The 20,803-nt window shown below is 48.8% G+C and overlaps 1 protein-coding gene across 2 annotated transcripts; it reads left to right on the top strand.

The window, feature by feature from the left end:
• The first annotated feature begins 426 nt into the window (after positions 1–426).
• Positions 427–18,241, top strand: ORMDL3 (ORMDL sphingolipid biosynthesis regulator 3). Of its 2 annotated transcripts, XM_090044495.1 has the most exons (5): positions 487–521; positions 6,047–6,198; positions 8,528–8,734; positions 12,073–12,224; positions 12,652–18,241. In XM_090044495.1, the coding sequence occupies exons 2-5, from the start codon at positions 6,193–6,195 to the stop codon at positions 12,785–12,787; spliced, it is 501 nt and encodes a 166-aa protein (XP_089900621.1). In that variant the 5' UTR covers positions 487–521; positions 6,047–6,192; the 3' UTR covers positions 12,788–18,241. The 2 variants fall into 2 exon arrangements, with proteins under 2 accessions (XP_089900622.1, XP_089900621.1); XM_090044496.1 differs by lacking the exon at positions 6,047–6,198 and having other exon boundaries at positions 427–521.
• The last annotated feature ends 2,562 nt before the right edge of the window (positions 18,242–20,803 follow it).

The raw sequence follows: 20,803 nt of genomic DNA, 5'->3' as shown, positions 1-20,803 counted from the left end.
CCCCACACACTGAGGGCTGGGGACAGCAGGTCACGAGCGAGGGGCATTGCATGGGGACTGGTCATCGATGTTTACAAATGGGTCCTGGTACAAAAAAAGCTGGAGAACCACTGCACTGGATGACTCCTGGGGGTCCATCTTCCAGCCCTGCTTCTCCACGACTCCCCAGCCCCACCTAAAACTCTTCCGCTGCAGCTCGACGTTAGAGCTCCAAGTCCTGTAAGCACTCCTGAGGCAGTGGCAGGCAAGTATCAAACCAACACCCCCTCCCCCAAACAGCACTAGCTCTTCCCAACGGACCCCAGGGAACACGCCCCGGGCCCGACACACGACGCAGGCGCAGTGGCACAGCCGGGGATATGTGGGAGTCCGGGGCAGCGGCGGAGAACTACATTTCCCAGCATGCTTGGCAGACGCGGGCGGGGTTTTGCTGTGTTGTCAGCTGCTGCGAGAGCTGCAGGGGGCGGGGGAGGCTTCTGGTGTCCAGTCCGGGCCCGGGGGAGCCGCCTCGGAGCTGCGCGGTGAGTGCGGGCTGGGGCTGCAGGGGTTTTCCCATTGCCCCCCACCCGATCCCCTGCACTGAGCCGAGAGTGGGGCGGGGGACTGCGGGTGCTTCATGGGATCCAGCCCGGGCCAAGCCCCCTCTCCTCGTGCCCAGTCTCTGGCCCGTAGCCACCTTGGGCTTCCCCTAGATCGGTGATTTTCAACCTTTTTTGCACCAGGCCCCACTTGTAAGCATTGATGGCCAGTCTTGACCTAGTGCCCCTCACTCCCCACCCCAAGGCCCCCAGTGTGTGGGGCAGGCTGGACCCCTGTGAGGGAAAAGCCACGGTTTCCCACATTTTTTCTCCTTTAAAGGAGAATCTGTTTTTAAAGTTTGTTCACCACGCTTTCATATATTCTTACGACCCACGGGTTGAGAAATGCTGCCCTGTAGGCCGCCAGCCTGGTTGCAGTATGGGCTTTGGTCTGCCTGGGAGAGAGTGGGGAACTACTGAGAGGTGGACTTGAACCTGTGGCCACAGGGGGAAGGAGGCTTGTCCCCCCACCATGGAACTGGGGTGATGTTTGGGACAATGGAACAACACCCCCTGGACCAGTGGGACAGGAGCTGCCACGAAGCAACAGGTCCCTGGATTGGCAGGGAAAGGGTTAAGAGTGGGAAGACTGAGGAAGGCTTTGGCTGGGAGGAGAGCTGCTGCGGAAGCTGGCTTGGGGAGAAGGGGAGGCTGGAGGGGATATGGGGACACTGGGAGACTTCTTCCTCCCTCCCCTGTTCAAGTGCAGCTGCCTTGGCAAGCTGATCCCCTGCTGCTCTGGGGGTTCCTGCCTGAAAACTCCCCTGGATGTGGGAGGCCTGGATGGAGCTGTGGGAATCCCCAACCCAGCCCTGGGACAAGAGTTCTGTGGGATGAGCTCATGTCTGATGGGTTTGTGGGACTTTCTTTCGCCAAGCTGCCCTGGAGAACCCCTGGCACCACCATCCCACTGGGTTTCACTTCAGCTGTATCTCAGCATAGAATCATAGAAAATTCAGGTTGGAAGGAACCTCAGGAGTTCATCTAGTTCAGCTCCCTGCTCAAAGCAGGATCATCCCCAACTAGATCATCCCAGCCAAGGCTTTGCCTACCTGGGTCTTAAAAACCTCCAGGGATAGAGATTCTACCACCTCTCTGGGTAACCTGTTCCAGTGTTTTACTGTCCTCCTGGTGCGATTTTTTTCCTAATATTTAAACTAAACTTCCTTTGCTGCAACTGGACACAATTGCTCCTTGTTCTGTCATCTGCCAAAACAAGGAGTGTAACAGGGACTGATCTGTTCTGCATTTATACAGCACCTTGCACCAGGAGAGGCTCCAGGCCCAGACTGGGACCCTTGGGATCCACCATAATACGAGTCTAAATAGCTTGAGAACTGCTGGTCTAGGAGCTGGCAACCTGTGGCATCCCACAGGACCCCTCTCCTACTGAAGAGTTAGGATCATTTTGCATCAAAAGGTCTCAGGCCCCAAAGGAGGTGCAAGGTCCCTGTGTGGTCCTGGGGGTAGAGTGAGCCTCATAACACCAGCCCATGGACACTTGTGTCAACAGCTTGTGCTTCAGTGATGGCAAATGACAATGACTGTAGGTACCTGCCAGCTACCTTTCCCTGCTTCCCTCACTCCCTCTCCTGGTTTTTTGGTGGAACTGGGAGGGCTGCTACCCTCTTCCAGGGCACTATGCAGAAGTGTTTCTCCAGAGACCATCCTCTTCCTCAGCAGCTAGCACACATGCAGCCAGCGTGCTGCCTTGAAGGCCGTTATCTATCCGTCATCTTTCTAGATACCATGTGACACCTTGGTGGTTTCTTGATGGATGCTATGTGACACCTTGGTGCTTTGTGTTGTCAGTCTTGCTTCCAAAGGTCTCTCCCTCCCTTCAGAGACCTTGGGGCTGGCTAGGCCGTGGTGTAGGAAGGTGCATTTCCTTCTGACTTTGGTGACGGTTGGCCCAGCTTGGGGCAGGGTTCTCTTGGCCCCTTTCCACGAATGGCTTCTCCGCCCTGCAGGGCATGCTCTGCTTCTTGTGTTAGCACAAGTTTCCCTTCCCCCATTCCTAACCAAGGTGAACAGATGAAGGTTGCTTTTGCTTTTGCTTTTCCGTGGGTGTCAGGAGAGATCCTAGGTCTTGAATTTGTGCTTGTTCTGAGGCAGAGCACAAATGCGATCACTCTGGTTCCATGGGACCCCCCCAGCTCCTACAGCTGCCTCTAGGCTGCCTCTACTTGCAGCCGTCTGTGTGCTGAGCAGGGCCCTGGGGAGATGCACCCCAGGGGTCAGCCTGCTCCAGGGAGAAGCCACAGGCTGGTAAACAAATTCACCGGCAAGGTGAGAGGCTTAACCCCTTGCGAGCTGCACTGCATGCGGCCCTGGGGCAGCCATGCCTCTTAAAGTGCTTTGCAGTAACTTACCTGTGCAGGTGCCACCTGGCTGGAGATGTGTCAGCCAGCTAAGGATTTCCAGGAGTGTTTGTTTGCTGGGCAGAATGGGAGTGAATCTGACAGGCCACATGATCCTGTGTGCTTTGTCTCCGCGGTTCATGTAGAGCACAGCCAGCCTCCCTCCCCTTCCCCCACCAGTCTACCTGACTGCAGGCTCTGAGCGCCCACTCAGCAGTCTGGGAGCTAGCCTTAGCCTTTCACTGCTGGAGCCTTTGGCCTCAGCTTGAGATACCTCTTTTGTACAAGAAGGGAGGTGGCTCTGCTCTTAGGTGGTGGCCAAGCTCTGGGAAGTGAAACTCAGAGAGTTTTCCCCTCCCCAAGGGTTTTGATGAATTGGGGTGCTGATAAAAGGGGGCAGTGACTGAGGTTGCACCCAGGGGGTTGAACCAGCTTCACCCTAGTTTCAGTCCACAGACCCTGCCAATATGTCCTGGTTCCCCAGCACTCCCTATGCTTCCATTCCCAATCTCACATACACACAGCTCTGCGACTGTGCCTCATCCCAACGTGCAGCCCTCTGCACCCTTGTTGCTTCCCTCCCAGCCTCCTCCTGAGAAGAATTGGTCATCTGGCCTGCAGGATATTTTGGTAACTGGGTGGAACTGTAGCTGGGCTGAGACTTGCCCGATTCATTTCACCCATGACTCTAAGTTGGATCAGAACCCCCAGACAAGGAACTGTGGCTTTTGCCCTGGACGTCGCTTGGCTCTGCCAGGCGTTAGCTGCCTTTTCACACAGCACCACTCCTGTAATCTCTGAAACACTCTGCATAATTGTGACTCCAGAGCAGATGCTCCTGCTGTCCAGGGGAGAAGGGCCAAAAATATTCAGTTGCTTGGGGAATTGTGGATCACTGATGCTGCTGCCCTGAGGGAGACCTCAGCCATTCTCCTGATGAGTCATGTACTTCTGTTATGTTGGGACCTGAAGACTATACTTGGAATTGGACCTTCCTGTCCAAAGGGAGGGGCAGTGACATGATCAGGGTCATGCAGCAGGTCAGTGACAGAACTGGGAATAGCACCTACGTCACAGGACCCTGTGTCCAGCCTTCTCTTCTCCATCCTCTCACCACATGCTTGACTGGGCAGCAAGTCACATCCTCATGATACCTCCAGCAGATCATTTGGGGCCAGCAATGTCAGTAGCAGATTTTTGTTGCTGGCTGTGGGTGGGTGTAAGGCTGAGAACTAAATTGCTTTCGAGTCACCTGGCTCATGAGTTGGCTTCATTCTTGGCTGAGTCACTGAAGCTCTCTGTGCTGCCCCTCTGAGACCAAGAAGTGGGGTGTGGCTGCATGCCTAGGTGACATGCCATGGCTTTTGCTCGTCTTGAACTGTAGGTTCCCTCTGGGCTCAGTGGGTGACAACCAGGAATGAATTGATGACTTTCTGTGCTTTACAGTGAGGACATGTCAGTTCAGGAGTGGTCTGACCCCCTTTCCCCTCCTACAAAAAGTTCAGCCTTAGGGCAGCTGAATCGAGCTTAACATCCCCTGAAAGCCAGGCCATGTGTGTGTGCCAGGAGCTGGGCTCTCAGAACAAAAGATGAAGCCAAAATTAGAAATCACATGTGAAATGTGGATGTTTCCCTTCTTTGTGCCTCATTTTCCATACTTTCAAGATCAGGGTCAGACTTGGATGAAACCATTCCCACAAGAACACCCTGGGGATCAGTTTGTCTGCAAAGACCTCAAGAATGTAAATGATATTACTTATTGTTTGACAATATTTTTTTTCCTTGTTTCATTTCCGCCTTCTCCTGCAATAACACCCGCTGCCGCCCTGCCCCCCACCTCCTGCAGGTGTCCGTTTCATCCAGAGCTTGGCTATTCCTGGATCAATATATGTGTCATGGGCAGAAAACTCATCATTCACCCTGCTCCAGACAGCACATGGGCTTCAGCCTATTATTGCCAAAATGTAATTAATGGAGACTAAACACTCAGAGCCAGCAGCTCCTCCCCTACAACCAGGGCACAGTTTATTAGCTTCTGTAATTTTACAGAGGGGATTTGGCCACGCATAGGAAACAAAGCAATGGAAACTCCAGCCACACCCCTGAAGCAGCTGGCTGCTCTGCTCTCTTCCCAGCCATGCAACTGTAGTCCCCAGGGCCAGATGAGCTTTCATGCTTTGCCAGGCTCAGGGTAAAGACTGGGGGCTACACTAGTGAGGGGAAAGCACTCATCCAAAGTGAAGGGAGAGGGGAGGCTCATCTGTCAGAGCTTTGGCCACCAGACATTCCTACCTGCTGCTCCTCTTCTATATCCATCCAGTTCTAATGTTTTCCAGCCCTGACCTTTAGCCCCCTCCTGCGACTCCTGTCTTGGGTTCCCATCCTGCAGCCTACCATTGCTGAGTTGGTCCCTGACCTTCAGACAGCTCGGGAGGAAGCATAAGCTGCTTTAGCCTTTCTGGCCCTCTCATGTACAGCCTGCTGGGGTCCATCTGTCTGTGGGAACTGCGCTAAGCCCAGCTATGCTTGCTTCCCAGGGGGCAGCTGCCAGCCCATCTTGGCTAGATCAGGCTCAGCATTCTCTGAAAATGAAGCCACTGGAGGTCCTTGGATTAGGTGCCCAGAAGTCAGTGTGCCCTTAGACAAGAAGGGGTGTCAGAGCACCATGGGAAATGATTGATGGATTTCTGTGGGCTTTAGATCAGGCCTTATGAGACCTACTGAAAATGGTCTGGGTAGCTAAGCTAGGCTCTGGCTGCCGGAGTCACTGGCTTGTAGTCCCATGGTTAGACCGAGCCTCAGTCTTGCTACAGTCTTAGGGCCAGGCCCCTAGTAGGTAAGGCCCTCTGATTAAGGAAGCTGTAGGGGGAAGTTGGCTTGCAGGTGTTAGCACAATAGCCCCTTCCTGCACCCACCATCTGCATGCTTGTGGTGTTGTGGTTTCTAAGTAGGGGTGGAAGGAAGTCTTCCTCTGTCCTTCAGCCAGCTGCTCAGATAGCAGTGCTGCCTTATACCAGATGTCTGTGATAGCACGCAGCACCCACATGTGTAACGGTGAGGCTTGAAGGACACAGCAGCTGCAGGGATGATAGCATTTGTTTTTGGCAGGAGCAAGAAGGAAGATAGAGTTGCTGGGCTCCCTGGCAGCCTGCACCCAGTCTGCAAGCAGTGGGAGCCAGGCCAGCAAGATGATGATGCTGGAGCCCTCTGGGAAGGAGGAACTGTTCTGTTGCTAGGCCTGCTCTGTGGCTGGGATGGCGGTGAGCCCAGTTATCAGTTCCTCTGCACTTGCATGGGGGTGCTCCGTGGGGGAGTGCTCGTACTTGCTTGGTCTTAGAATAAGTCATAGCAGCCTTGAGGCTATTCTAAACAGTTTTCCACACCTTCTGGGAATCAGGGGCTAGGCCATACCTCTGGTCAGTGAACTCCTGGGCACCTGGCCCATACCTCCAGTGAGCTGGCCCACGAGGTGGGGAACAGGGCAGGGTAAAATCCTTACTATACTTCTGCCAGTGGAGGAGGGGAGGGGGGACTGTGATGACCTTTAAGTCATCTTCTGCTGACAGGCTTCATATGCCACCTCACCCTTTTGCCTGAGTCAGGGCCAAGTCTTGTAGAAAACATTGGGAGCTGAGTGAGGTCAGTGCTGCATGCTGTGAGTCCCTTCTGAAGTGCCAGGGTAGGGATGTTATTTTTGTATCTGGTTATCTGCCAGAATTCTGCTAATGCAAAATTTGGTCCCAAAAAACCTGCAAAACCCTGTCCCCTCCTCAAATTCACCAAGTAAAAATCTAAGGCAAAGGATGGGTCGGAAATCCCAGGAGGCAGCCTCTGCCCTACAAAAGCATTTAATGTGTTAGAAATAGGGGAGCCCTTTAGCTTGAGCACAAGGCAGCATGTTTATAGACCCCACAGGGCCTGCGCTTACCCTAAGCATCCATGCCTTCAGAGGCTTAAAGGGCTTATTGCAATTCTGTTGTGTGACCTCCTTTGGGCTGTAGGCCAGAGACATCCTCCCAGTGACTTCTGGCCTGAAGCCCAACTGTGTGTGATGCAACGAGTTTGCTGAGTCCAGTATGAAAGCATTCTGCTGGCCCATGTGGACACTTGTGCTTTTGAGGGATAAGGTTCCTAGATGTACTTCTTTGAGGTCCTGAATCTGCACAAGCTACTGGGCCAATTTCTGGGTGCCTGTATTAAATCTGGTGGTGACGTGCTCAGGAAATGGGTCTGTGACCAGCAGATTTTGCCCATAAGTTTTGGCATATTAAATTTTGTTGTAATGTTGCTGTAACCAAAGAATGTTGTTGTCTGCTCCTGGGTGGAACTTGCTGTGGAGTATGCAGATGGGTCAGTGACAAGCTGAGATCTAGTGCAGGGGGTATGTGAAATTGGTGGTTTCCTGTTTGCTTTGTCCTGCTGGTTTTTATCACCATCATGTAGAACACACTGAAGCATCATTTGACCTGGGGCTATGCGTAGATCTCTCCAGCTAGGTCCTGTTCCTCGTAGGTTTCCTCCTTCCACTTTCTGATGTACCCTTGACAATTTACTGTGTGCGTCTTGTATTGAATCCTGCATGTGCTGCTTGTTTGCACAGATGCATGGTGGCCAGCAGCCCTAGCCCCTCTGGTGGTAGTTAGGGCTCTTCATAACCCTGGGTGCCAATTGAAAATGGGATCTGGCCATTGATTTGCTGTTGGGAATTGGACTCAGTGGCCCTCAAGTGCCTTTGGGGTCTGTGGTTTCTGGCAGGACGATAATCTTCTTCCTTGCAGCTCCCACTTTCTGCTATAGCCTTCCTGTGTCTCTCCTTTCATCCCTCACTTTGCTGTGAAAGGATCATACCCTCCCTCACCCAGAACTCCTCATGTCTCCTTCGACCGTCTTTAATTGCCTCTATAACTTTGGACTGGGGCACAGGGTGTTTAAGAGTGTACAAAATAAGGGCATGATTTTGTGATGTGGTTGGTCCCAGGCAGGCTCCTGCAGGCACAGGCTACCCCACTCCACTCTGAGGGATCAGTCCAGCATGCAAAGCCTTTTGCCACTAAGTCTTAGCAGGATCCAGATGCAACAGGGCATGTTAAGGCAATGTTATACTGCAGGATTTGTACAAACAAGGCTTCAGCAATGGCTTCACTTAGAAAACTTGGTTCATCTTTGCCTGTAAAATGCCCAGCTGGCTTTTCCCAGGTAGAGTCACAGGAGGAAAGTCATCCACCTGTCCTGACTGTACCCAAATGTACTACAGGAGTAGCAAACCTCTCCTATATTCAGCCCTTCCCACCGATCTCAGCTGCAAATGGATTTAGCTACAGTGCAAGAATATCTTCGGTTATTTAACCTGTATTAAGAAAGTCATGGAGGTGGTGGGACCTGCCTAAGGTTTTTAAGCGAGCTAGGGGCAGTGTCAGAAACTGAACCCAGAGTTGGCAGTCTTAACTAGAAGACTGTGCTCTGTCTTGGGCTGTTCTTGGCTGAATAATGAGACAGGGAGAGATGGCTAAATGGGGAAGTTGCATGGAGGGTTCCTGCAAGCTGCTTACTTAGGAGAATAACAGAGGCCTGATGTGACTCTTGGTTCAGTTTCAGGTCTGCCTGGCTTCTGTGGGAGCCAACATGAACGTGGGCACAGCTCACAGCGAGGTGAACCCCAACACCCGGGTTATGAACAGTCGGGGCATCTGGCTCTCCTATGTCCTGGGCATTGGCCTGTTGCATGTGGTCCTTCTGAGCATCCCCTTCTTCAGCGTCCCTGTAGTCTGGACTCTTACCAACATCATCCACAACATGGTAAGTGTTTGCTATGGCTGACTGGGCCACAGGCAAGCCATGATGGGGTTTGGTAGTCACATGGGTGGCTACTCCTTTACAGTAGAATTAAACCCCACTCCCCTTCCAGAATCTCTGTGAACGTGGATGTGCTGAACTCCACACTTGTCCCCTTTTGCCTGTGGGTCATGAGTTCAAATCCAGCCCAGGTTAGTGAGTCGCCCCCAAATGCTTGGGTGTTTGGCTCCTGTGTGAACTGATTTTTGGGGTCTTATTTCAGCAACTGAATCAGCTCCTGTCTGCAGCACAAGGCCCTTCCCTGTCCCTGCTGGCCTGGTCTAAAACCCATTCTCTCGTTCTAGTGCTTACAGCAGACCGTCATGGGATGAGAGCAGCTTGTGGGACTGATGTTTCTTAGCTGGCATGGAGGCTTGGACTGGCAACCTCCAGGCTCTCTATACTTTTGAGCCAAAAGACCAAGGAGCAGGAGCTGTAATGCTCTGGCCTCGGAGCATCTGGCATGGAGAGGGGTGGGCAGTGTAACAAACCTGCAGGCTATGCGCGTGGTGTTGTTGCCTCCACCTACATGTCAGCTGTTCCAGGTGCGGAAGTAGGAAGGGTCAGTGCATCCCAGGGGAGTTTGCAGCACTGGGGATGGGAGGGTTTAGTTGATGATTCATGAACGGGCCAACTGGATGGGTCAGGAAGAGAGGAGCATGGGGAAGGGGAAGCTTGGGGGATAGGCATTTAGTTTTTTAGCCATGTGTGTGGTACCAGTGGTGTGGTAGTGCCAGCGCATAACGCACAAGGAACATGCGTGACAGCAGAGAAGCGGTTCCTTTCCCAGGCAGTTGTGAGATCATCTGGGAGTGGGGACCTTGTACCTGCCTACTTCAGTTGCAATCATAATGCTGTGCATGTGCAGGTTGTGGGCACATGGCTGCCCTCTGCTGGGACACAACAAAACCACAGCCATTCCCTGCCATCTCCTTTGTTCCTCTGGCTCAGAGGAATCCCCTTTGCACATTGCTGATGATGACTTACTTTCCCCTCAGCCCCTCCCCCACACAGCCCTGGCATGTGGTTCTCCCCAAGCAAGGCTGCAACCTCCCCGCAGCAGCTCCTGAGTCCAAGGTCAGATGTTACCTCAGCACAGATGCAGTGCCCAGTAGTCATTTGAACTGATGGGCACACACATGACTTAGCAGGTTGTGATTAATCAGGGTCAGAAAGCGATCCCCAGGCAGGAACCCCAGTCCCCCCTCCCATAAATCTCCTGGCTGATGGCAAATGGGCTCAGCTCTGCTCTGCTCTTGTGCTGATCCTACTCCTCCCATTACAACTCAGAAGCAGGAAGGCTTTGAATGCAGCAGTAGCACTCACTTGTGAACAACAGCAGCCACAGACCTGCTACTGGTGCCCCACACCACGTAGTGCTGAACAGCACATGGAGCATTGTCCCAAGAATATGCTGCCTTCTGGCTCCTCTCGCACACCTTGTCTTGGCAAACTAAGCCCTCTGCCGACCTCCAACAGCTCTGTGCAAAAGGAGTCGCCATTCATCTTATTTTATAGATGGGGATACTGAGGCACTGAGCCATGAAATCACTTCCCTGGTTCACCACTAACCCTCAGTACAAAGCCTGGGTTCCCTGAGTCCCTGAGCCAGTGCTTTGCTTCCCTGACCTGCTTTTCTTCAGTGCCTTTTAAGTGGGTTTTTGAAGTATGTCGCAAACAGCAGTAACTTAAACCTTCATATCCTCCCCTGTGAACTGAGAATCACTGTGATCATGTTTTCCCCATTTTGCATTGGGGATGGTGGAGATGCAAGGCACACAGAGGTGAAATGTCTTTCTAGAGTAGGCAGGGGACCAGAGCCCAACAGAAGGAGCTGCCAGCACCCCCTACACTGATTGCCAACAGCCTCTGCATCTACCTCCAGTGCAGAGTTTTGGGCATTGTGATTCAGTTCGTTGCCTTCTCAGGTCAAGAGGTGCATCTTGTGTTGTCTCTGGGTGTGCTTTATGCAGCAGGAAGGGGTTTGATACTGAAATTCAGTTTCTCTCTAGCTGCACCTGTAGTGTTGGAGTCATGTAGCCGTGACAGTCCAGGAAATGCTCAGGAGGAAATGATTGTTGTGGGTGGTATCTTTTATTGGACCAACTGCACAGCTGCTGTCATCTTAGACCAGCTTTTGAATGACCTGGAAAAGAGTGCACTGCATTCAAAAGCTTGTCTAGATCTGTCCCAGCCATGCAGTTGGTACAGTAAAAGATCACCCACTAGAGTCCTTGCCTCGCATCTAGATGTATTGACATGACTATGCTCTGTACTGTGTGAGGTGACAGCCAGCATGGTTGCAGGTCCTTGGGTTTTCAGGTGCAGACCTAGAAGCATGAGCTGGAGCATCCTGACTTCTGAACTGGGGCCCAAGCAGCCTAACTTCCATCAGAATTAATTGCCAAAACAGAGCCTGCCTTGCTGGCAGATGGTGACAGTGCCTAGTGGCCAAGAAGCAAGGATTTCTTGGGGTGATATCTTTTATTGGACCAACTATGTAGTTGTGATAAAGTTAGACAAGGTTTCAATTGTAAGGCATTCTTCCTCGGGGATCAAAGTATATCAAAAGGGGGATGGCGGAGTAGTCAGTCTCAGATTCCTTGTGTGGAAATGTGCTCCTAACAGTGAATGAACTGTCACAGAAAAAATATATAGGATGGAGACATACACTCACCATTAGGAACACATTCCTCAGAACCACTCCATGTCTGACCTTGCTATCCTCTTGCTCAAGGAAATCTATCTAACACCTTTAAAAGGCAAACTTGGGAACAGAAATACATAAGCTGGCTGGACACTAAAAACCAAGGACTAAACACTGATATTGGATTTATAGCCCATTATAATTTATCAAACTCCTAAAGGAATGTGAAACTGTCCCCCCCATCCCATTCCCCCTTTTGATAGGCCTTGATTTCCAAAAACTCTGTTTCTTTTCTTCTGCTAATTGTGCCTGCTACCTCTGAGAATTTCTCTCAGGCTTTTCCGTATGCTGTGCTTACCTTGCTATGCCTAGCTTCCTATAATCAGATACCTTAGAAAAAATGTCCTATAAGTTAGACAAGCTTTCGAATGTCCCAACTACACAGTTGGTCCAATAAAAAGATATCGCCCTAAGAAATCCTTGCCTTGCATAATTTCTGGACCATCACGACTACAACTTCATTCTTATGCTACCCTAGTAGCCAAGTCATTCACTTCAACTTGGCCATTTGAGGCCTTTCCCAGATGAATGCTTTGCAGGCTGCTGGTCTGGGGAGTCACACACATGCTTTACCCTCTGTCTGTGTTTGCTACAGAGCATGTACATCTTCCTGCACACGGTGAAAGGAACCCCCTTCGAGACACCGGATCAGGGGAAGGCCCGGCTGCTCACTCACTGGGAGCAGATGGACTACGGTGTGCAGTTCACAGCATCACGCAAGTTCCTCACCATCATGCCCATTGTGCTGTGAGTACTTCCAGTTGTCCTGCTGGACACAGCCCAGCCCAGCTCTTCTTAGTCATCCTCTTGCAGGTGCTGCCTCAGCAAACCAATGCCCTCTTTTGGCTTTCAGAATATCCCCGGCTCATGTTTGAAGCCTTTGGGACAAGGAGTGAGAGAGCTCCTGGGAATGTGGCAAAATCTCAGTGGTGCCGTGTTTTGTGGTATTTGCCAGATTTGCAGCCCAGCTTTGTACTGTAATCTGTTGGTCGCATTTGGAGATGGGATCAGTTGCTGGAAGAAACTCTTCCACTAAAGGAATGGGAGAGGCTGTAGCAGAAGCAACAAGTGGTCCATCTCTCAATGCCCTTGGGGGTAACAGCACTGATTAAAGATGTGGGCAGTTGTATTTCAACTTTCCCCCCTCCCTCTCTCTCTCCCTCCCTCCTCCCAGGTACTTCCTAACCAGCTTCTACACAAAATATGACCGGATACACTTCATAATCAACACCATCTCCCTCATGAGCGTCCTGATTCCCAAACTGCCGCAGCTTCATGGTGTCCGCATCTTCGGGATCAACAAATACTAAGCTTCTTGGATGAAGTGAGCTGGCAGGGAGGGGGGCAGAAATCCTTTCTCTTTAGTCCCGTTTTTCCTCCGTGCCATACTGGGATACAATTTCACGACAGCTGTTTAAATGCAGTATCCAGTAGACTTGTATACCGCATGCAGGATCCTCATGCCCAGTCAGTCTAAGCAGGCTCCAGAGTAGCAGAATCCTGAGTAGAGTTTAGCACGGAGCCGGAGGTCGTGGGCTAGACTTATTTTACTCCAATATCACACATAGATGCAGATGTGCTGAGACTTCAAGGTACAAATAGGTTCATTTGTGAGGAGGTTTCCATCCAGCCTGTACACTAACTGGAGAGAGTGACAAGGTGGGAGAATGCTGTAAGAGCTGGTACTTTTTGCTCTGGCAAATGCACTTTAAAATATACCTTCCCTTTTTGAGGCTGGACACACTCACAAAGGGCTACATGGGGAAATTAAAGGGCATATGGCCAGATTTCCCAGCTAGCTGGTCACTTGAATTTTGTGAGGTAGAGTTTATTTTTTAAACTTCTTTGCTGTCACTGGGAAAGGAACTGCTTTTCTAATAAGAAAACAGGAAGGTGCTACCTTGTATTTTGGGCAGGACTTTCCTGTTTTCCATGGCACATTTAATACAATTCATGGGGGGAGTTGGCAGATCTCAAATCCCCTTTGAGGTCCCATTCATTCCTGTTACTTTAAGCTGTTACTAATGTCTGTCTGTCTGGACATTTTTCTGAGGGGAAGTGGCTGTATTTTAGAACATGTGGGGTGGGAGGTTCTGCCTCATCTCATGGGCTCCTTTCCAGCAATAACCCCATGCAGCACTTGGAGGAAGTGTTTAAGTCCTCTTTTGGTTTGTTGGAGAGTGTTACTATTGCCTGAGCTATTGGTGTGGAGTTTGGGACTAAGTGAGGGAGGCTGAGGGCTAACATGTGGACTCTAGCAAGCAACTGGTTGTTGCTTGGTAGTGGGCATGCTGGTACAAACAGGGATGTAGGAATGGTTGGAGTTGAATGACTTCTTCCTCCTCCTGTCACCCCAACCTCTTACCCACCTCTCTTGTGTCTGCATAGATCAGTGGGATTTGCCAAATCCCTAGCTCTGGGAACAAAGCATGTGACATCATGCATGGAAAACAGTTTTGTGGATCCTGATTGGACCTGGAGACCTGTCAGTCATTGGCCCATGTGATTGCTAGTCTGGAGGTTGCAGCATTATTCCCACAGGCTCCATAACAGCCATTAGCAAGGTTAACAGAGTTGTGGGACAAATGGCAATAGGTCTAACAGGTCACTGCAGCTCTTAATTTGTACTGGCAGCATAGGAAATTCCAGGTGGACAGTGTGCTTATGGTGGTGAAAGTTCATCTATTGTCACCTAAAGCCCATCTTTTTACCTGCTTCCATTTTCCACCCAGATCACAGCTAGAGTTGGCCATCACCCATCTATTCCTGGACAGCAAAGATTGTTGGTGTAGTAGGTTGGGTGGTATGCTTTGCCTTTGTTTCTTGTGCAAACTGAAAGCCCCTGCTTGCTTGCCCTTGACCTAGTGGGATGATTCAGAGGGGCAGGGGGAGATGCATGTCAGTGGGTACAAGTCCTACATTAAGAAAGGGGGTAGGGGGGAAATAGTTTGGGGGGAGCAGGCCATTGCATAAAGTGTTGCTGAATAAAAGATCAGGGGTTGCTGATCAACCAGTGTCTTGGCTTCAGACTCTCACTTTGCTTTTATCCATGCACTGTGAGCTCATTCCAGGAGGTTTGAGGGAATAATTGTTTTCTGCACTTCAGATTATTAGGATGAAGAAGGGGCAACTGAAGAAATGTCCTGCCCCTCCTTTCCTTCTTCCCCCAAGCTCAACTGGGTGGTGTGCATCTGATATGGGGTGCTCTGACATGCAGGCAAGCAGTTTTCTGTACCCACAGAAGCTAGTTTGAGGGGACTGGGTTATTTCTAATTTCAATCACACGCTGCGGTAGAACCCCAGTAATCCCTGTGTGGAGAGGGACTGCTGAAGAGAAGTTCTTATAATCAAGGTTTGGGATAAACATGGGGCTTACTGTGATGTAAGAGATGAAGGTGCTTTGGCTGTGATGATGAGGTAGGGCTACCCAGGGATGCAGCACAGTAGCAAAACTAAACTTCCTTCCTCACCAAATTGGTGCTCTCTGCTCACAGCAGGTATAGCTCTGGCTGGCTAGAATAGATTTCCAGTGCTACTAAAGCAGCTGTTTTCTAGAGGATCATGTGCTGACTGCAGTAGACTTTTGTTTTTATTTCTCATGCTTCTTTTGTGTATTAATGGTGATTTTTTTGTTTGGTTTTCTAGAGCTCTAGTTGTCTCAAGGTTTTGGTGGTGATGCTGTAAACACTCAAATAAGATATTTTAGTTCATGTGTTAGTTGAGTGTTGCTTTAGAAATGAGTAGGCGGTACAGTGGATACTGACAACTGTAGACCAGATCTAATGGTCAAAGCACAGGAGTGGGAGTTAGGGACTCCTGAGCTCAAATCCCAGCTCTTCACTAAATGCTCGTGTGGTTTGGGGTGAGTTGTTTAACCTCTCTGCCTTGGTTTCATTATCTACTCTGCAGAGGAGAGGGGAATAACGCTTTACCTACCTCACAGTCCTGTTGTGAAGCTTCTTGTCTCTAGAGTGCCTCACAGGTAGAAATGATGCTTTAAATATTAATGAAGAGGAAGACAGCAAAAAAGTGAACCTGATTTGGGTTCTTTATACTTTCACTTTTTAAAAAGAGAGGCTGACAAATGCAGAAAGTTAATTTGATATAAGACTTCCCCTGGCCCTTGTGACAGAGGATTGCTGCTTTGGTTAAGGTACCACATACCCCTGCAGCTAGTACACTCCTTCATGCTATTAGTCGATAACTTCTTGAAAAACAGTTGCTTCAGTCTAGTGCTGTTTTTGTTCAAGGGCTGATGAGTACTTCTGAGCTGGTCCTGAAATGAATGTTGTGGATAAGTGTCTGAAATGCCAATGGTAAGATTGCTGACTTTACCTTTGTAGTGACGATGCTTTCACGTAGGCAAGTGGGGGAACTTATATAGCCTGAAGGATACATTGTTGGAGAAATCTATATATCCAGTAGCTCATGGGGAGCTGTCATGTATTTGGACAGAAAGAAACCTAAGTGGAGGTGGCAAACTTATGATTTTAATGGCTGGAATTTCCATAGAAGGTGGGGCAGGAAACCACAGAACTACTTTGTTTGACAAAAAATAAAAAAATCAAGGGCTTTTTTGCTTTAAAGCATGATTCCCATACTGACATCTGTTCTTTTTGTTTTTTCTCTTCCTGGTATGTGTAAACCATGCCACGGCAGAGTGATTTCTATTTTTACAGCAGAATCATAAAGTGTTGGTAGAGGCCAGATTCTGGCATGGTGTAAGGCAGAGCTCTCCAGCTTGCAACCTGTAGGCTTTCCTACAGCTTGCAACCTGTGGCCCTCTTAGTGGGTCAATTTGCAGTCCATAAGCTTTGCTTCTTACCCATCGCTCCAGCAGCTGCTGCCACCAGAGTCTTTGGTCTTCCCCGCTTCCCTCCAACTTCCACTTACTGCCCCTGCAAGTGATGCCATGATGCGGGGGGGCGGGGGGGGGTGCTTTGGAGCATAGCAGGAGGGTTGCCTGTGTGGTACAGCCTAGTGGGGAGGGGAGGGGAGGGTGCTGGCATCTGCCCTACATGTCACCCTTGGCCATTCTGAATTGGACAGCTCTGGTGTAAGGCAGTGTAGTTCCACCCACAGCAAGGAAGCTCTGAAAATTTATGCCAGCTGAGGACCTGGTCACAGGCAATTTGTAGCATGAATTAAAACTAGTATAGTAACACTTACTGAGTAGTGTTTACAGATGAAGTATAAAGATATCTAGAATAAAACAATGAACTTTTCAAAGGGGCATTTTGAAATCCAAAGTGCAGGTTTTTTTAATTGGTTGTTAAAGCCTTAATAGATAAGTTTAATAATGTCTTTCTTTTGGGGGATTGAAATATTCACCAACAAGCCAAATGTCACATTCTGGTCACAGTGCATCTGAACCCAGAACTGTGGTATGGACATCCCCTTAGATAACCTAGAACCCTGAATTGAAGCTGCTCATATAAGTTAAGGCTGGAGATGAAGGACAGCAGAGATGGCAGCTCAGAATCAGATGACAAATGAGGAAGGGCCAGTCTTGCCATGGAGAGTCAAAGAAAGTAGCAAAAAGTGCTGAGGAGACTCTTGTGTGATGAAAAACCATATTTGGGGGGAAAACGCCTACAAGTCTCTTAGATCAGAACATCTGTCTGTAGTTTAGAATTATTGGACATTTAAATATACCTGCATCCACTGTGGTGATGATCCCAAAGGGAAAATCCTCTCTTTTGCCTTGTTTGGGCCTTTGCATTTCTACCTATTTGTAAAGCCTCTCTAACCAGGAATGGAATTTCCCAAGCACTTAATAGCAAGTTAGACGACTGACTCTTCACACCTTGGAATGGGTCTTACATGGCACTTGGACAAATCTCACCCTATACCCTGTGCTAGCTTTCTGCATAGTGATAGGAGTGAAGTTCAACTGAATAAGGAACAAAAGATGTGCTTCATAATGTGACTAAGTAGCAAGGAGGAGACATGGCTACCGCAAGTGCTTCTCATTTTAATTCTGCAATGAACACTAAGGCAGAGACACCAAGGTTTTTAAATATTGGTACATACATGGCATTGGCCTGGCAAAAGCTGTTCCTCTTGCCTGCTGCTGTGGCATCTTTTTCATCAGTTACTGTGTGGGCTTCATACTTGTCCACAGAGCACAGGACAATAGAACATCACTAGCTTAACATAACTGAGGGTAAAACCCAACCATGTAATCGGGTTCAAACAGCTGGATTTCTTTCAAGGCACTACAGAACCCTTCTGCACAGATCTGACTGCAGGATCAGTGCTGCCTTCTTATTTCAGATCCAGGGCTACTTAGTCTGTGAGGGTTTATTTTAAGAACAATTGAGCAGGTTGTAAACAATAATTTTTATATAAAATACGGTACTGGTCCTTGAAGAAGGGATAACAGCTGGGTTGCATTTTTAGCACACATTCACTCTCTCATATGATTTATATTGCTTTGATTTATGATATATATTTTAAGTGTGCATAATAAACCCTTTGGGTCAATTTCAGTGAGCTACATCAATTTTTTATGCACCATTCTTGCATTGTACATAGAATTGTAGTTGTGCTTTTTGTTTTTTTCCCAGTTGCCCTTTTTCCTCGTGTATACAAAAGTCTTTCATCTAGAGAACTTTCTAAGACAAAGTGTGAATATTTTTATTACTCCTTTGTACAGTATTCTAAGAGAAACTAATAAAGGTCAGTATTCATGTAAAGTCCTGCATTTAGCTCTGTGTGTGTCTAGATTTTGCTATTAAAAAGATATTGTAAACATGGAAAAACTAAGTGGAAGGCTAATGATTACCAGACAACAACTGCGTACCCACTCTGATAGCCTACCTGAATTTCTTTTTTCCCATGCCTTAGCAGGCAAAGGTATAACCAGATAGAATGGCTAGAAGATTAAACATGCAAAATTCAGGCTAAGGTGCACATTTTAATTGGTATTGAAAATTAACTTTTGGAACCAGATCAGCAAAAGATGTGGTAGCCTCTCCATCACTTGAAATCACCAGATGGAGAGTGCATGCATCTATGATCTAGTTCGATGACAAACTGTTGAGGGAGTTGCTGGAACTGGAGGGTAAAATTCTGCCCTGTGATCTGCAAGAGGTCAGACAAATTGATCAGAATAGTTGCCTCCTGGTCTTAAAATTTATGCATACAGAGGTGATTGTACAGAGGAGGAACAGACATTTGTAGAGTCCTTGTTACCTGCCCAATACTTGTGTTTGCCAGTGTGCAGCTTGAAATGTTTGTCTTCTGCTTCCTAGAAGTCTGGCTGATTTAGTCAAAAAGAAATTTTCAGGTGCTCAGAGTGACTCTTCTCTGCAAAAGAAACTCTCAGCCTATGATAAATACAGCTGGGCCCTTTGCTGCACCTGCATACCCTGGTTGACCTACCCTATTGAAGAATGCATTGGAGGACAGATAAGCTTGTTGTAACAGCACTTGGGTGTTGGCAGGCTAAGGCAGGAATTAGATTCCACAGCTACTGACAACACCTTACTGCCAGCTTGCTCTTCATCTTCCAGCTTAAACAGGAGCCATTTCAAGCACCTTAGAAGACTTTAGCTGCTATGGCAATATGTTGAAGGAGGACAGGGCAGTCCTGAGATGTAGGTGTCCCAAGCACTTAAAATGCTTGTGGCTTATAAAATCAGCAGTTTGCTCTGCCCCTGGAAATGAATCCTGGTATTCTTTCAGGCTGTAGATGCACAACTGTAGAAGGGAGGGCTACAGTGCACGTAGCTATTCAGTTAGTTGTAAGGGCAAATCGTATAATTTCATAGTTATTAGGGGCTGGAAGAGACCTTACACATCTTCAGATCCAGTCCCACTGCACTTGGGCAGGAAAGACTGCTGAGATCAGATGACCCCAGCAAGATGGGCATCAAGATGTTTTTGAAGATCACCAAGGTGGGTGACTGTACCATCACTGCATAGTGAACAGATGCTCCTCCGAGCCCTGATGTATGCCCCTGATATAGGCTGCCACCAAGTCCCCCCAAGTCGTCTTTTCTCCAGGCTAAACAGTTCTAGGTCCTTCAGCTTCTCCTTGTATGACTTGGTCTCCAGGCCTCTAATGATGCACGTGTGGCCCTCCTTTGGACTCTCTCGAGCTTCTCCACATCTTTCTTGAAGTGTGGTGCCCAGAACTGGATGCAGTGCTCCAGCTGCAGTTTCACCAAGGCTGAGTCAAGCGGGAGGCTGGCATCCTTTGCCTTTTTCAAGATGCCTCCATGGATGCATGCTAGTGTTTGATTTGCTCCTCCCCTTGGAGTAGCCGTACCAGGGACACAGAGCACTATCAATGATTCTTCTATGTGCAACTGGCATCCTTCTGGTTTGCCTATGATATGGAAGATGTTGAAAGCTGGAGAACTGAGTAATCTAGCATAAGAAACTGAACTCTAGCACATTTTGAATCCAAGTTAGCTAGGAATTTAAATGCTGTACCTCTGTGCTTGGCTTAGTCAACTAGTGTGGAGGGAAGAGCTGGGATTTAGCCCATTATGTGCAGTTCTGGTCTCTGCATCTCAGAAAGGATGCAGTAGAATCAGAAAATGTACAGAGAAGAGCAACCACTGTGATTAGGGGAATGGAGCAGTTGACATACCAAGAGAGACTAAAAAGGCCAGAACTCTTCAGTTTGGAAAGAAGATGGAGGTGGGGGTGGATATGTTTGAGGTCTATAAAATCATGAAGGGTTTGGACCAAGTGAACAGAGAATTGTTGTTCACCAAGTCCCAGAATATTAGAATGAGGGGACACCTACTGAAATTAATAGGAGACAAGTTTAAAACTAACAAGAACAAGTATTTTTAATATATAATACATAATTAACTTGTGGAATTCATTGCCGCAGGAGGTGGGTGAGGAAGAGAACATAGCCAAGTTAAAAGAAGGGACGACTAGACAAATTCATAGATAATAGACCTATTAAAAGCTGTTGAATAGAATGGTTGCAGATGTTTCCTCTGGCATATCTAAACCTGTAATGGTATATGTCAGGGAGGGAAATGAGTAGGGAATATATCACTCCAGATCAGTGGTCTCCAACCTTTTTATGGTGAAGATCACTTTTTGTAAGGGCACCCCATGATCTAACCTCCCCCACTCTGGCTCTGGCCCCAGCCCCCGCTCCAGCCCCTGGCCTACCAGATAAGCCGTCTAGGCTCTAACCCCACTCACCCAGCCTGGCCTGGGTGGCAGGGGGTATGGCTCAGCCCAGCCACATGCATCATGCTGCTCCCAATTTGGAGCCTCTGACAGACTGAGATCACTGTCAGAGGCTCCACGATTGACCAGTCGATCCAGATCAACTGGTTGGTGACCACTGC

Source organism: Crocodylus siamensis, chromosome 4 (assembly GCF_052110815.1).
Source record: "Crocodylus siamensis isolate JL-2025a chromosome 4, ASM5211081v1, whole genome shotgun sequence".
In the NCBI taxonomy this organism is placed as follows: Eukaryota; Metazoa; Chordata; order Crocodylia; family Crocodylidae; genus Crocodylus; species Crocodylus siamensis.
The sequence above is the reverse complement of the archived record's forward strand: the minus strand, read 5'-3'. Positions and strand labels throughout refer to the sequence as shown.